General features: G+C 44.1%; 1 protein-coding gene across 1 annotated transcript in view; it reads left to right on the forward strand.

Annotated features, from left to right (window-relative positions):
* The first annotated feature begins 11,091 nt into the window (after positions 1-11,091).
* Positions 11,092-15,517, forward strand: part of MBOAT1 (membrane bound O-acyltransferase domain containing 1) — a 114,363-nt gene continuing 109,937 nt past the window's right edge. The window contains exon 1 of the mRNA XM_008146072.3: positions 11,092-11,433. Coding sequence (XP_008144294.2) covers positions 11,338-11,433 — 96 coding nt within the window. The 5' untranslated portion in view covers positions 11,092-11,337. The remainder of the gene's footprint in view (positions 11,434-15,517) is intronic.

The raw sequence follows: 15,517 nt of genomic DNA on the forward strand, positions 1-15,517 counted from the left end.
TCCGCTACACCCAAGCCACGCCCACCATCCCAAGCCACGCCCACCAACCAATCAGGGCGAGTATGCAAATAAACCGAACCAAGATGGCTACAGCCACCAAGAGTAAGGTTTCCCAGGCAACAGAGGGAAACAAGCTTTCTGCCTGCCCTTGACAGGCCTAAGTCTCCACTCAAGCTACAAAGTTTTAATTATAGAAGGTAAACAAATTCAAACAGAATGGCGGCAGCCACAGAGCTGGAGAGACCAGGCCAGGGTTGCCCGCGGTAACGGAGAAAGCAAAGCTTTCCTCACACCCTGGCCGGGCTCAGGCCTCTGCTTAAGGCTACAGAGTTTCAATTATAGGTGAATTAACTCAAACAGAAATGGCTGCCAGTGGAGCATGCAGGAGGCTTGGCTCTGCTCCAGGCTACAAAGTTTCAATTGTAGAAGGTAAATAAATTCCAGATACCAGTGCCTCCGTTTGGGTCGCCAGGGGGCGTGGCTGGCCTGCAAACCACCACAGGCCCCTTGCTCAGGCTGCCCCATGCCCCAAGGGAACCCCCACCCTTATCTGGGACACCCTTCAGGGCAAACCAGCTGGCTCCCACTCCTGCACCAGGCCTCTATCCTATCTAATAAAAGAGTAATATGTAGATTGACCACCACTCCAACACACAATATGTCTACTTCCATGTGGACACAAGATGGCCACTACAAGATGGCCAGAAGGGGAGGGCAGTTGGGAGGCACCTGGCCTGCAAGGGAGGGAAGTTGGAGGCGATCAACCCTGCAGGGGAGGGCAGTTAGGGGTGACCGGGCCAGCAGAGGAGGGAAGTTGGGGGCAAATTAGGCATCAATCAGGCTGGCAGCGGAGTGGTTAGGGGGTGATCAGGCTGGCAGGCAGAAGCGGTTAGGGGCAATCAGGAAGGCAGGCAGGCAAGCAGTTGGGAGCCAGCAGTCCTGGATTGTGAGAGGGATAACCAACTGCCCATTTAGGCCCGATCCACTGGGATCGGGACTAAATGGGCAGTCGGACATCCCTCGAGGGGTCCCAGATTGGAGAGGGTACAGGCTGGGCTGAGGGTCAACCCCCCTCCGTGCACGAATTTCGTGCACCGGGCCTCTAGTCAATAATAACCTTAAATGTAAATGGATTAAATGCTCCAATCAAAAGACATGCAAATTGGAAAGGAGGAAGTAAAAATCTCATTATTTGCAGATGACATGATATTGTACATAGAAAACCCTAAAGACTTCACAAAAAAAAACTACTAGATTTAATACATGAATTTGGCAATGTAGCAGGATACAAAATAAACACCCAAAAATCAATGGCTTTTTTATATACCAATAATGAATTCTCAGAAAGAGAAACTAAATAAACAATCCCATTTACCATTGCAACATAAAAGTTAAGATACTTAGTAATAAACTTAACCAAGGAGGCAAAAGACCTGTTCTTGGAAAACTATAGTATGTTGAAAAAAGAGATAGAAGAAGATATAAACAAGTGGAAGAATATATTGTGTTCATGGATTGGTAGAATCAACATCATTAAATGTCCATACTACCCAAGGCAATCTACAGATTCAATGCAATCCCTATTAAATTACCAATAGTATACATCACTGGGCTAGAACAAATACTACAAAAATTTATATGGAATAAAAAAAAACAACAAAAAAACCCTGAATAACTACAGCAAACTTGAGAAAGAAAAATAAAATTGGAGGAATCATAATACCAGATTTCAAGTTATACTACAAAGCCATTGTAATCAAAACAGCCTGGTACTGGCACAAGAACAGGCATATAGACCAATGGAACAGAAGAAAGACCCCAGAAATTGACCCAATCCATTATGTTCAATTAATATTTGACAAAGGAGGCAAGAGCATACACTGGAGTCAAGACAGTCTCTTCAATAAATGGTGCTGGGAAAATTGGACAGATACATGCACAAAAATGAAACTAGACCACCAACTTATACGATACACAAGAATAAATGCAAAATGAATAAAAGACTTAAATATAAGTTGTGAAACCATAAAAATCCCAGAATCTATAGGCAGCAAAATCTCATACATCTCTCATAGCAATATGTTTACGGATACATCTCCTAGGGCAAAGGAAACTAAGGAGAAAATAAACAAAGGGGACTACATCAAAATAAAAAGCTTCTGCATAGCAAAAAAAAAAAAACACCAACAAAACGAAAAGGGAGCCCACTGTATGGGAGAACATATTTGGCAATGACACATCAGATAAAGGGTTAATATCCAAAATATATAAGGAACTCATACAACTTAACAAAAGGAAGACAAACACTCCAATTTAAAAAAATGGGCAAAGGATCTAAATAGACACGTCTCCAAAGAGGACATACAGATGGCCAATAGACATATGAAAAAATGCTCAAAGTCACTCATCATCAGAGAGACGCAAATTAAAATGACAATGAGTTATCACCTCACACCTGTCAGAATGGCTACCATCAACAAATCAACAAATGAAAAGTGCTGGTAAGGATGTGGAGAAAAGGGAACCCTAGGTCACTGCTGGTGGGAATGCAGACTGATGCAACCATTATAAAAAACAATATGGAGTTTCCTAAAAAAATTAAATATGGAACTGCCATTTGATCCAGTGATCCCATTTCTAGGAATATATCCTGAGAATCCTGGAACACCAATCAGAAAGAATGTATGCACCCCTATGTTCATAGCAGCACAATTTACAATAGCTAAGATCTGGAAACAGCCCAAGTGCCCATCAGTAGATGAGTGGATAAAAAAGTTGTGGTACATTTATACCATGGAATACTATGCAGCAGTATAAAAGAAGAATCTCTTACCCTTTGAGACAACATGGAGAGACTTGGAGAGTATCATGCTAAATGAAATAAGTCAATCAGAAAAAGATAAGTATCACATGATCTCACTCATATGTGGAATCTAAGTAACAAAATAAACTGATGAACATAGTAGAAGCATGGAACTGAATGTGGAACCTCAGAGGGAAGGTGGGGGAGGGTGAGTGGGTGGGAGGTAATCAATCAAAGACCTTGTATGCATATATGCATAAGCCATGGACACAGACACTAGGGAGCTGAAGACCTGGGGTGGGGGTTGGGAGTGGACTGGAGGGGGTTAGTGGGGGGGAAAAGGGAGACATATGTAATACTTTCAACAATAAAGATTTATTTTAAAAAAGAATGCAAATTTAGGAATGAAATAAAATAATTTAGTACCTTGTCATGTGATTAAAAAAAATCTAAGTTTGCAACACAGTTTTACCTCTCTCTCTCCCTTCTCTCTCTCTCTCTCTCTCTCTCTCTCTCTCTCTCTCTCTCACTCACACACACACACACAGAGAGAGAGAGAGAGAGAGAGAGAGAGAGAGAGAGAGAGAGAGAGAAACTGCAGCCCAGGAAAACTGGATTCACAGGTGTGACAGTTGGGAGGTTGGAATGTAAAATGGTCAAATCTGGCAGAATTCCTCTCAGGGAGAAAGCTGTCTTATGTAGGAAAATTGTAAGCCTTTTAAAGAGCTTATTTAGCTAAAAGGTAGTTCAATAGTGTAACATTAAAAATGAGAGAATTGGATCAATCCTTACACATATGGTCAATGATCTTTTTTTAAATATATATTTTATTGATTTTTACAGAGAGGAAGGGAGAGGGATAGAGAGTTAGAAACATCGATGAGAGAAAACATCGATCAGCTGCCTCCTGCACACCCCCTACTGGGGATGTGCCCGCAACCAAGGTACATGCCCTTGACCGGAATCAAACCTGGGACCCTTCAGTCTGCAGGCCAACGCTCTATCCACTGAGCCAAACTGGCTAGGGCTGGTCAATGATCTTTGACAAGGGTATCAAGATCACTCAATGGGGAAAAGATAGTCTCTTCAACAAATGGTATTGGAAAAACCGGATACCCACATGCAAAAGAATGCAGTTGGATCCTCATCTTACACCTTATCTAAAAATTAACTCAAAAGGGATTAAAGACCTAAACATAAAACCTAAAACTAGGTTAAACTAAAAACTAAAACTAGGTTAAAGAAAACATAGGGGGAAATTTCATGACATTGAACTTGGCAATGATTTCTTGGCTATGAGACCAAAAGCATAAACAACAAAAGTGAAGAGAGAGAAGTGGGACTACATAAAAAAAGCAAAAACAGAAACTTTTGTGCATCAAAGGACACAGTCAACAACATGAAAAGGCAACCTATGGAATGGCAGAAAATATTTGCATATCATATGTCTGCTAAGGGGTTAATATCCAGAATATAAGATAACTCCTACAACTCAACAATAAAAAAATCAAATAACCTGACTAAAAAATGGTCGAAGCACTTGAATAGACACTCCTCTAAAGATGATATACAAATGGCCAACCAACATGTGAAAAGACACTTAACATCACTAATCATCAAAGAAATGCAAATCAAAACCACAATGAGATATTACCACATACCCATTAGGATTGCTACTATTGCAAGCAAACAAACAAAGTGTTGGCCAGGACATAGAGAAACTGGAATCCTTGTTCTCTGTTGTTGGGGTTATAAAAACTGTTATGGAAAACAGTATGATGGTTTCTCAAAAAATTAAAATAGAACTACCATATGATCCAGAAATCCCACTTCTTGGTATGTATTGAAAAGAATTGAAGGCAGGGTCTCAAAGAGATATTTGCACACCCATTTTCACAGTAGCACTGCTCATAACAGCAAAGAGGTGGAAGCAACCCAAGTGTACATTAACAGATAAATAAATAACATGTGGGAGGTACATAAACGGAATATTGTACAGCCTTAAAAAGGAAGGAAATTCTGACAAATACTACAACATGGATGACTCTTGTGGACATTATGCTACATGAAATTAGCCAGTAACCAAAAGACAGAAATGCTGCATGATTCCACTTAGGTGAGGTATTTGAAATAGTCAAATTCATAGAAACAGAAAGCAGAATGGTGGTTACTAGAGCCTGAGAGGAGAGAAAAAGCAGAGTGGTTGTCTAAAGAGTATAGACACTCCTCTACTCGAATCCCTGCATTGACTCTTCATTGCAGCCAGAGGAGCAGTCAACCTTGTTATAATGGCTTCCAAGGTCCCCATGGGCTGGTCCCCCACACCTCACTGGCCCGCCTCCTCATTCTCTCCCCTTATTCACTCTGCTCCAACCTTCCTGGTCAGCCTTATGCTTCTCCACCCTGCCAGGCCTGCTCCTGTCTTAGGGCCTTTGCTCTAGATAGTTCCTCTCTCTGGAATGTACTTTGCCCAGAAATCTGCTCCATTAACTCCTTGTCTTTCTTCAGCTTTTTGTTCAAATGTGACCTTCTCAATGAGGCCTCCCCTGACAACCCTTTTAAAGACTGCAACATACATAACCTGCCCCATGCACCCCTTTACCCTCCTGCGCCTTCCTTTTCTGTGCACTGATCATCTTTTAATATGATTTTGTTGTTGTTGTTGTTTATGCCTTTCCCTGCTGCAGTGTAAGCTCCAGGAGGGGCGGGGTTTTTATCTGTTTGGAGTTGATGTGTCTCCCAAGCACCTAGAGGAGCGCTTTGTAAATAATAGCTCCTCAATAAATATTTGCTGGATGTTAAATCAACCTTCACAAGCAAAAAACACTGTTTCCCCAGCTGAGTCTGGAGAATGCTAATTCTAAAATATGCACACTACTTACTTACACAACAAAATGCCTTGTGGTCAAATGGTGATGGAAGGAGACTTGACTTGGGGTGGTAAACACACAATACAATATACAGATGGATGGATTATAGAATTGTACACCTGAAACCTATATAATTTTATTAACCAATGTCACCCCAATAAATTCAGTAAAAAAGTAAAAGAAAATCCCTTGAGGTCAACTAAGTTTGATGCCCTTTTCTTGGAGATTGAAAAGGTAGTACTTGCTAGTGTATTATTTTGTGAAAATCTAAGCTTGTTTTACAGGGTACTCTGAGAGAATTGATCGATAATGATAAAAAATATTACAAATAAATAAAAGCTGCAGAAACGGCGCATTAGGAGTCTAGGAAAAGAACCACGGCAATGGGGGCAAACACGTACTCTGGTCCTATAAATAACAGGCTGTACACTCAGCATTTGGGGCTGCCCAGCCTAATGTGCTGACCGAAGGCCACCCAGGCTCTGAACAATGAGCTAGCTCACGAGGACTTAAGTGAGAAAGGGGGAGACAGTCATGGGTTGTGTTGGCTGCATTGATTGCCCAGGAACCATCCATCCATTCATTCTGAAATATTGTTATGCTTGGCACTATCATTGGGCCAGGCTGCAGAAGAGAGTGAAGAGTAAGGTAAAAATACAAGGGTGAGGGAGATTTCCATGTGGCCTCTAAGACAAATATAAGGTCTGGGGTAAAGGGTTACTGCTGAAGCCCAAGATGACAGCGGCCTCAGCAACAATACCCACGGTTGGGGTGGAGGGTGGAGAGGGTAGGGCCAAGCATCTCAGGATACCAAAGGCTCCAGGGGTATCAGGGTATCAGGGTAGGCCCTACCTTGCTCCCCTCCTCCTCCTCTTCTTCCTCCTGCTCCTCCTTCTCCTCCTCCTCCTCCTCCTCCTCCTCCTCTTCCTCCTCCTCCTCCTCCTCTTCCTCCTCCTCCTGCTCCTCCTCATCCTCCTCCTCCTCCTCCTCCTCCTTCTCCTCTTCTTCCTTCTCCTTCTTCTTTTTACTGCAGCCAACCAGAAAATTCTGGAAGCATAAGCAGGTAGGTTTTTGCCTCTCTCTGTATTCACAAATATTATTTGCGATCATACTTTATTACACAGGATTCTTCTTTGTCAAGAGTGACTATTTGGAACACAGCCAAAGAAGCAAGAAATAAGAAAAAAACAACAACCCACCTATGAATATCCAAGATAGCATAGAGTTGGACTTAAAATTGAAGTACTTCGCTACTTTAAGAATTCCTTAGGCATTCAGCTCTCAAAGCCTAGTGATTCTAAGGCAATCTATAGAGTTCCCCAGATCACAGGAGAACCAAAAGAGCAGGCGAGGCAGTGACAACTGAAAGATGAGAGCCGAAGAGGAGACTGAAAATCAGAAAGTAGACACCGTAATTGAGAAAGCTTACCTCTTTGGGCGTAGTTTAGTACAAGGACAAACTCTGGCATCACTGTATTACAGGATGGTTCCTGTTTACAATAACGTCCAATCCATCATTAAAAATTCAGTTATGATCACTAACTCCATTGAAGTATGCAGGGATGCATTTTAGGAAGATCTATTTCCCAAAAGACCAAAGTTAAAAATAAAATGTTAGTTTAGTTTATAAAGGGTACATTTTAGGCAGTTTATATATATAGTTAATCCTCACCCCAGAGGATTTTTTTTTTCCATTGATTTTTTTTTTTTTTTTTTTTTTTTTTTTAGGGAGAGTGGAAGGGAGGGGTGGGAAGAGACATAGAGAGAAACATTCATGTGAGAGAGACACATCAGTTGGTTGCCTCCCACACGCATCCCCAACTTGGGTGGGGAACCTGCAACCCAGGTATGTGCCCTTGACTGGAATCGAACCTGAGACCCTTCAGTCCGTATGTTGACACTCTGACCACTAAGCACAATAGGCTAGGGTGGCCATTAATATTTTTTGAACAATTACTTGTGATAAGTTATTTCACATATAATCTTTCCTTCAGTCCTTATATGTGAATATGATCCCCCACATTGAACTGCCAGTTGTGAGTGTCCCCCCCACGTCCCGCGTGGTTCAGGGTTAGGTTCAGGGTTCGGGCTCTGGAGGAGGCCGCACACAAATGAAAGAGACTAGACAAGAAAATATTAATTTGGGAATTGGGGGTCAGGCGGAAGCCCAAGAGAGGACTACCTTTTGCTCTGGCCTTGCTATCCCTTTTATTCAGGTTTTGGGATCCATCCATAGACCTTAGGCAGGCAATTCCAATAATAGCTCCATGATAGCCCATCAGCAAGGATTTACGTAAGACTAAAAGGTGGAAGTTGCTTCAGCTCCCTCTGTCTCCACCAGACAGTGGGTGCATGGCTCTGACCCTTGCCAGAGCCTCAAGGTTGACCAGCCTTCCGGACTCCTTGTCCACCTCTTTCTGCTAGTGAAGGCGATGGGCAGCTTCCAACACTTATAGCAGCCACAAGAGATCATAATCCTTATTCCCACTTTATAGAGGAGGAAATTGAGGCTTGAGGAAGTTGATTGACTTGCTCAGTCACAAAACCAGTAAAAGGCAGTATTGGCTGTCAGGTCCAGTTTTGTCTTGCTCTGAAGGCTGGGTTCTTTAGATTTTCATTATCTGTTCCTCTTCTAGATTTTAGGCTCCGGTCCTGACCACCCAGAAGTTGTACAAAATCATATTTATAAATATTGTTCTGAGCATTTTTAGTTAATGGAGTTTTGTTAGTAAGCTTTGTTTCTGCGTTCAATTATCCAAACTGATTTCTTGGATTCTTTTGTCTTTAGACATCTCAGCATCTCCCTGGTGTATGTACATAGGTTGGGAAGCTGAGCTGATTTGTGTTGATTTACCTTGAATGACTAACTGATATAAAATCCTTAGGGAAACATGCGATTGATTACTCAGCAGTAATAGCTAAATCTGGTAGGTGTTCAGTAATATTTCTTCATTTTCTGCACATGTACAAATATAAAAACAATGTTTAACTGTGATCTCAGCCTTAAAAAATGTTAGGCAGGTAGGCAGCCATATATGTTCCAAGCAAACACAGACCGGTTGAGCTAGAACATTAAAAAGCTGAGTGCTCATTGTAAAGTCTATATTCCCTAAGGTTTTGTGGATAATGCTTAAAGAGACTGCTTGCAAAGCAAGAGTGATACCCATTGTGGGTCACTTCAGACCATTCTGCAGAGCAGTTCTCAAATGTTAAGCATGGAGTTTAATGTCCTGTGCAGGCAACAGTTTCTGCTGCTTTCCTGAAGGTGGACTCCTAGCATAATAAAAAGATTTCTGTATAATAAAAAGAAAAATGGAATAGCCAGATTTGAAACCTACTTTTGCAGTTTACTAGCTACTAGTATATAAGCTAGCTGCCAATTTCCAGAAATTGGGATTCTTATGCATAAAAATGGAAAGGATGATGGCATAATAATAAAAATGATAATACCTGCCCTTGCAACCCCATAGAGTTGTTGGCAGGATCCAGGGATGATATAAATCAGTGATGGTGAACCTATGACACGCGTGTCAGCACTGACACGCGTAGCCATTTCTGATGACACGCGGCCGCTGAGGTGGCCGCATGCCGAGGATGAAACATTTGCTGCTCCTGAGGATGAAACGTTTGCAAAATAATGTTTTTTCCTCAAAGTGACACATTACCCGAGTTATGCTCAGTTTTTTGGCGAAGTTTGACACTCCAAGCTCAAAAGGTTGCCCATCACTGATATAAATGAATATGTTCTGTGAAGATACAGTATCACCATACAGATTTATAGTATTATTAAAATGGTAATTCTGTTTTTATATGTGTTATATCATTGTTGATGGTTTTAATTTGGTTTGGTGGTGATCATATTTGGTTGCATGTAGACTGATTGTATCATTAGAATTTTATCTTCTTGAGGGGTTGTGCCTTTGAAAACGTTGAGGACTGTTTTAATTCAGTTTTGCTGTCTGAGTATCTGTTTGTCTGGGCCTGGACTGGCATGTGACTAGTATTGCGTTTCTATCAGTCCATAGCATCACCGTGCCTTCCTGAAGTGCGCCAGAAGCATTTCCAGGTCTCTCTGTCTGGCCTTTAATTTTAGACCAGTCATCCGCACTGGGTCTTCTGGATGACTTCACATTCTGAGCATGGTTTAATCTCCCAGGAGGAGATTAAAAACCTGGTTTTGATATCACACCTCATTCTACTGCAGATAGAAAACGGGCGAGACAGAGTGCCTGTAGCATCAGGCTGCCACCTCACTTGGAGCAGTAAATATAACGCCGGTCCCCAGCAATGACAGGCCTGTGGCAGGTACGTGGGTGGGCCTCTCCAGAAAGAGAGCAATGCTTTGCTTTCGAGGGGCAAAGCGCCACCCTGACTCAGGCCCAGGCTCTGGAACCGGGCAGTGGTGTTGTACTGACCCTCCCCAAATAAAACCAAGTTCTTAAGCTCCAAAAGCTCCAGTTTCCTCATCTGTAAATAGAGGTTATCATAACTAACACATGGTGATTGTCCGTGGTAAATGAAGAAATTTTACCAAGTTATATCTAACAATGTAACTGATTCTCTTGACACTGTACCATCTAATAGTCCTCTTAATATTAATTGTACTACAGTACCAGTAAAACTTTTCTTATGTGGCAATTTATACCTAAGTGTTGATTTTTAAAAAACACCGTGTTTTGAAACACCTCACTTTTGCTCAAGATAAGAGGAACATTGCTTCAATTCTGGTCAATTTCTAGACCTGTGTAGCCTAGTTAATTTACAAGCGTGTGTGTGTGTGTGTGTGTGTGTGTGTGTGTGTGTTGAGATTGTCATAAGGCGGTGGTGGCCTCCTTTAAAATCTTCAAGGGGACAAGGAGCGGTGGTAGGGGCTGATTTTGCTCCATGACCAGGGACTCGGGTTGAAAAACTCTGCTGGCCGTTTGCAGTTTAGTGCAGTTTGTTGGTGATGAAACTCCAGAAAGAAGGGAGTCTGGGTGCTGGAGCGATGGCCAGCAGCAAGGGGCTCTCCTGGGGCTCCAGCCACTGGCATAGTCACCCTTTGCAGTAGGGGCTGCGAGGGAGAAAGCTCCCAAGGAAAGTGCAGGAAATCTTAGTGGCGCTAGGACAGGGAGGAGTGGGGGCGAGAGCGTCAACAGGGTGGGGCAGAAAGGCGCCCGCCTGGGTGATCCGGGTGGAGGTCGTGTCATTTGGCGGGGAGACGGGACAGCGAGCTCCGGGGAGGAGGAGAGGCGCCTCCAGCCCCCCGGGCCGCGCGCCACCCGCCCGCCACCAGCCCGCCCGCTGGCATCACTTTTCCACTCCCGGCGGCCTGGGTCGGGGCTGGGCTGGGCGGGCCGGGCGGCGCTGGGGGCCGGACTCCTTGTCCCCACTTCTCCCGCTCCCTCCCTCCTCCTGGGCTGTCCCGGCGGCCGGGCCAATGGGCGCCGAGAGGAGGGAGCGGGAAGCGGCGCGCTCGGCACGGCCCTCCCACGGCGCCCCGGCCGCAGCGCCCACACTAAGTTTGCGCCCCAGGAGTGGGAGTCCCTCGGCCTCGCCGCTGGGTCCCTGGGAGGGAGTCGGTCGCTAGCCCCTCGGAACCGCCACCGACGGGCGCACGGACGGGAGGACGCGGAGTAGCGGGTAGCGTGCGGGGTCGGGGCAGCCGCCTCCCGAAGATGCGGGATGGCAGCCGAGCCGCCGTCCAGCCTCTCCTACCGCACCACGGGCTCCACCTGCCTGCACCCGCTCAGCCAGCTCCTGGGCATTCCGCTGGACCAGGTGAGTGCGGCGCGGGGCGCACGACCCCTCCCCAGCCAGTGCGGGCGTGGGGCCTATCGGGGAACCTTAGCCCCCTGTGACCCCGCCCCCCGAGCAGATTCTCCAGCTACAAACCGGACAGGTGGGCAGTTTCTTGAGCTTGTTTTTCAAAACTGTCAGTGTGAAAAAACGTTATATACCCTGCACGACAGGTTCCAAATAACTTTTTTCTTTTTAATGTTTTAATATTTATATTAAATGTTATATAATGATATTATTTAAAATATTAAATAATAATTTAATATAAAGTTTTGGGTTGCCCCGTTTCCTGGTACCAAGTTCTAAAGTCTTCTGATAGCTGAATCGGTTGTTTTTTTTTTCATCAGCGGAGTCACCCCCAAGGTCATTATTTTGAATGTAGAGGACCCTACATAAAAACACACCTGATTGATTTAGAGGCTATCGCCTATAGTTTTTGAATGAGAGACCTGGGTTTTAAACTTCAGCAGTGAGACGGGTTAAATCAGGATGACAATTATTTTGTACCACGTGTGATGTCCACGGAGAGGGAGGAGGGACACAGCCCTGGTTTCCCCAGGCTAAGGTTCCAGGCTCCCCAGGAGGACAGGTTTGTTAGTGGAAGAAGAGGGGCGCTGTTGAAGTTATCTGGACTGTCCCGTATTGTCTGCTACCATTAAAATTGAAAATGGCAATAAAGAACAGCAATTCCTGGCCAGAAGTCTTCCTGAGGGTTGAGACTGTCTTACTTGTTTTCAGGTCTGCCTTAGGTGCTGGCGGCTGGATGCACCGTGGATTTAGTATTGAGTCAACAACGTGTATTGATTTACAAGGAATCGGGTGGGGCTGCTGGAGGAGGGCCCCTTGCACTCCTGCCCGTTCTGTTTCATGCTGAGTTTTGGCCCAGGTTTCTTCCTCTGCCTTTCACTTGTGATCTTTTTTTGCTTCAAGCAAGAGCACACCTGCTGCCCTTTCTACTCACATTCTTGCAGCAAGGAGGAAGTGAGAGCCAGTGGCCTTACTCAGATACTCTGTTGAGCCACCCTTCCACAGGGTTCCCTCTGATTCAGAACCCACCTGATCTCACCGTTGCCTTCTTATCAGTTGCAAAATCCAGTGAGTTCAGATCTTGGGAGAGATGTCGAGTCCTAACTCGTGCTTTTGTAAGTTACTCTTCCGTGTGTAGTGAGGGTGGGAGAGACCCAGGGACCTAGGCAAAGGCAGAAATAAGAGCAGTCTTAGCCCTGAAATGAATATAACCCATAGCTAAATCCTTAAGGGGAGTTCATTTTGTACTTGCCCCCCACGCCCCATCAGAGTTTATTTCTTTTTTTTTTTAGTATTTCATTTTATTTTTTTATTTTCTAAAGTTTTACATCTCCTTTATTTTCTAAAGTTTTATGTCTCCTTCCCCCTCCCCATGGACGCCCCCACCCCCCCCACCCCCAAGGGCAAGCCCCCACCGCCCCAGTATCTGTGTCCATTGGTTATGCTAATATGCATGCATACAAGTCATTTTCTGTTTTAAGCTACTCTGCACAGCTAGAGAGAGTAATCCAGCCAGGCCTATGTAAGAAAAGAGATACACTATTAATGGAACCTAGCAGGTTATGAATGGGAGGTGCTAGTATGATGTTATTAAATGCTTTTTAACTGCACTCACCCCCCTCCAAATATCCTGGGGTTCTGTCATAAGAACCCTATTTTTAGTTTATAAAAAAGAATAAAAGAGCCTTATGTTTAAGGATTTCTGGGGTGAACTGAAAGAAGGATGTGGGCATTGGGCAAGGAGGGAGCACCTGTGAACTCTTCCATCTTAGGACAGCCCTCCACCCTCCAGCAGGCTCAAATCTGAATGGCTTTTGGTGGAAGAAGCACTTGCAGGGCAATGCCCCAACTAGCTTATTTTACACCCAGGGAAAAATCCCAAACCATGAATAATGTGATTTGAGGCTGTGTGGCAGCTTGAGAGTGTTTCTCCCTCACACTTTCAAGAGCTTTTAAAGACCTTAGATGTCGGACTGGCCAGGGGGTAATTCCTGCTCTGCCAGCAAACTTCCTGTGTGACCATGGCTGGCACTCTACCCTTTCAGAGTCTCAGCATCCTCATGTGTAAAATGGGAGATGGCATTAAGACCTACATCTTGCAGTTGAGAAATTTCATATAGATATAAAATTTTTATATAGATATAAAAGTCAGGAAGGTCCTTGTGTCAAGCACAGTCCTGGCAGGAAACAAAATTCAACTCAGTGGGTTGCAACGAAGAAACTTTAATGAACTCCTTAGAGGGGTGTGTGCAGGATTAAGGGAACTGGCAAATGATGTTCAGGTACCAAGACCTGGGAGCTGAAGGGGAAAGTGAAGGAAGTTTGAATGAAAAACTCTTTCATTATCTTTTTCTGATTCTTCCATTTTCCTTATTAATTTGCTGCTGCCCAGTGAGAGCTGCACCTGCCAGGATGGGGTCGGGGGAGCAGCGAGAGTGAACCTCAGCCCTCTCAGCCCTCCACCCCACAGCCCTTCCACTTCTTGCCAATGCTCTTCAGTGGTCAGACCCCACCCAAAGGTGGCTGACCTGGGTCTGCAGGGGCTCCTCCCAGGGCACAGAATGGGGCAGAAAAAGGGAGAGCCAGATCTGGAGGGCAATCCAAGAACATAGTCCTTGATAAATGTTTGCTCCTGTTGCTTTGAAGAGTGACTTTTTAAAAAATATATATTTTTATTGATTTCAGAGAGGGAGAGGGAGAGAGAGATAGAAACATCAATGATGAGAGAGAATCATTCATTGGCTGCCTCCTGCATGCCCCACACTGGGGAATGGAGCCCACAACCTGGGCATGTGCCCTGACTGGAATCGAACCATGACCTCCTGGTTCATAGGTTGACATTCAACTCAGAGCCACGCTGCCTGGTTGAGAGTGACTCTTAAAAAAAATAAAATATATATTTTATTGATTTTTTACAGAGAGGAAGGGAGAGGGATAGAGAGTCAGAAACATTGATGAGAGAGAAACACAGGTCAGCTGCTTCCTGCACACCCCCTACTGGGGATGTGCCTGCAACCAAGGTACATGCCCTTGACCAGAATCGAACCTGGGACCCTTGAGTCCGCAGGCTGACGCTCTATCCACTGAGCCAAACCAGTCAGGGCGAGAGTGACTCTTTATTGCCCTGTGATATGCTAAAAATGATAAGACATATACTTCAAGTTACCCAAATTGTTCTTCATATGCCCCTTAAAGACACTGAATTTTTCCCCAATGACTGTCTTAACATTTCACATACATTCATCATTTCTGAATTGAATGAACTTCTGAGAACTTGGCTTCTGGGTGTCCCTTTGTCAAGTAGTTTATTATTATTATTATTATTATTATTATTTTTGCAAAAACTGAAATATCTGTTTACCATTCTAGTATGTGAGTGAAAAACTCTTTTATTATCTTTTTCTGATTCTTCCATTTACCTGTTCTGTTAACTCCTGGGGGAAGCCTGTGTTCACTTGTGACCATGCTGAGGAAAAAAATCTGTGGTTTTAGTTTCCAGGGACTTTTATTAGTCTGATATCCTCTTGAAGATGTGAAATGTAAAATCATATTATTTAGTTAGAAGCAAGTACAGCACAGCACTTCAGATAGAGCACAGGAAATGGGTGCTGACAGAGGGGCCTCCACAGGTACCTCAGGATGAGCTTGTGGAAAGTTGCATTTCTAAATAGTGAGTCCCTGTCTGTCCAGCAAATACGGAGCTCTGGCAATTAGTAGGATTTTTCAGATATAAACCTTCACCTACCCAAGATAAGTTAGGTAAGAGCTTTTCTTTCCTATTTCAGGGGACTCAAGGAGTGGAGGATGAGTGTTTTGTTTTACTTCTTGTTTAAATCATCTGCTCATGTCCACTTTGTTTTGGTCACAGAGTGTGACATGATCTGACTTTAACCAGTTAAAGCCTTCTAAGTTTTCAAGATGGACGCAGCTACCAGATGGGCGTGATATGGATGTTATTAATTTGTATGGTGCATGGTCATATCCTAGGAGCTGTGAAAGCTGAGAAGCTGTCTCCTGATTTTAAGGACTTTCCACTTTG

Source organism: Eptesicus fuscus, chromosome 9 (assembly GCF_027574615.1).
Source record: "Eptesicus fuscus isolate TK198812 chromosome 9, DD_ASM_mEF_20220401, whole genome shotgun sequence".
Classification (NCBI taxonomy): domain Eukaryota; kingdom Metazoa; phylum Chordata; class Mammalia; order Chiroptera; family Vespertilionidae; genus Eptesicus; species Eptesicus fuscus.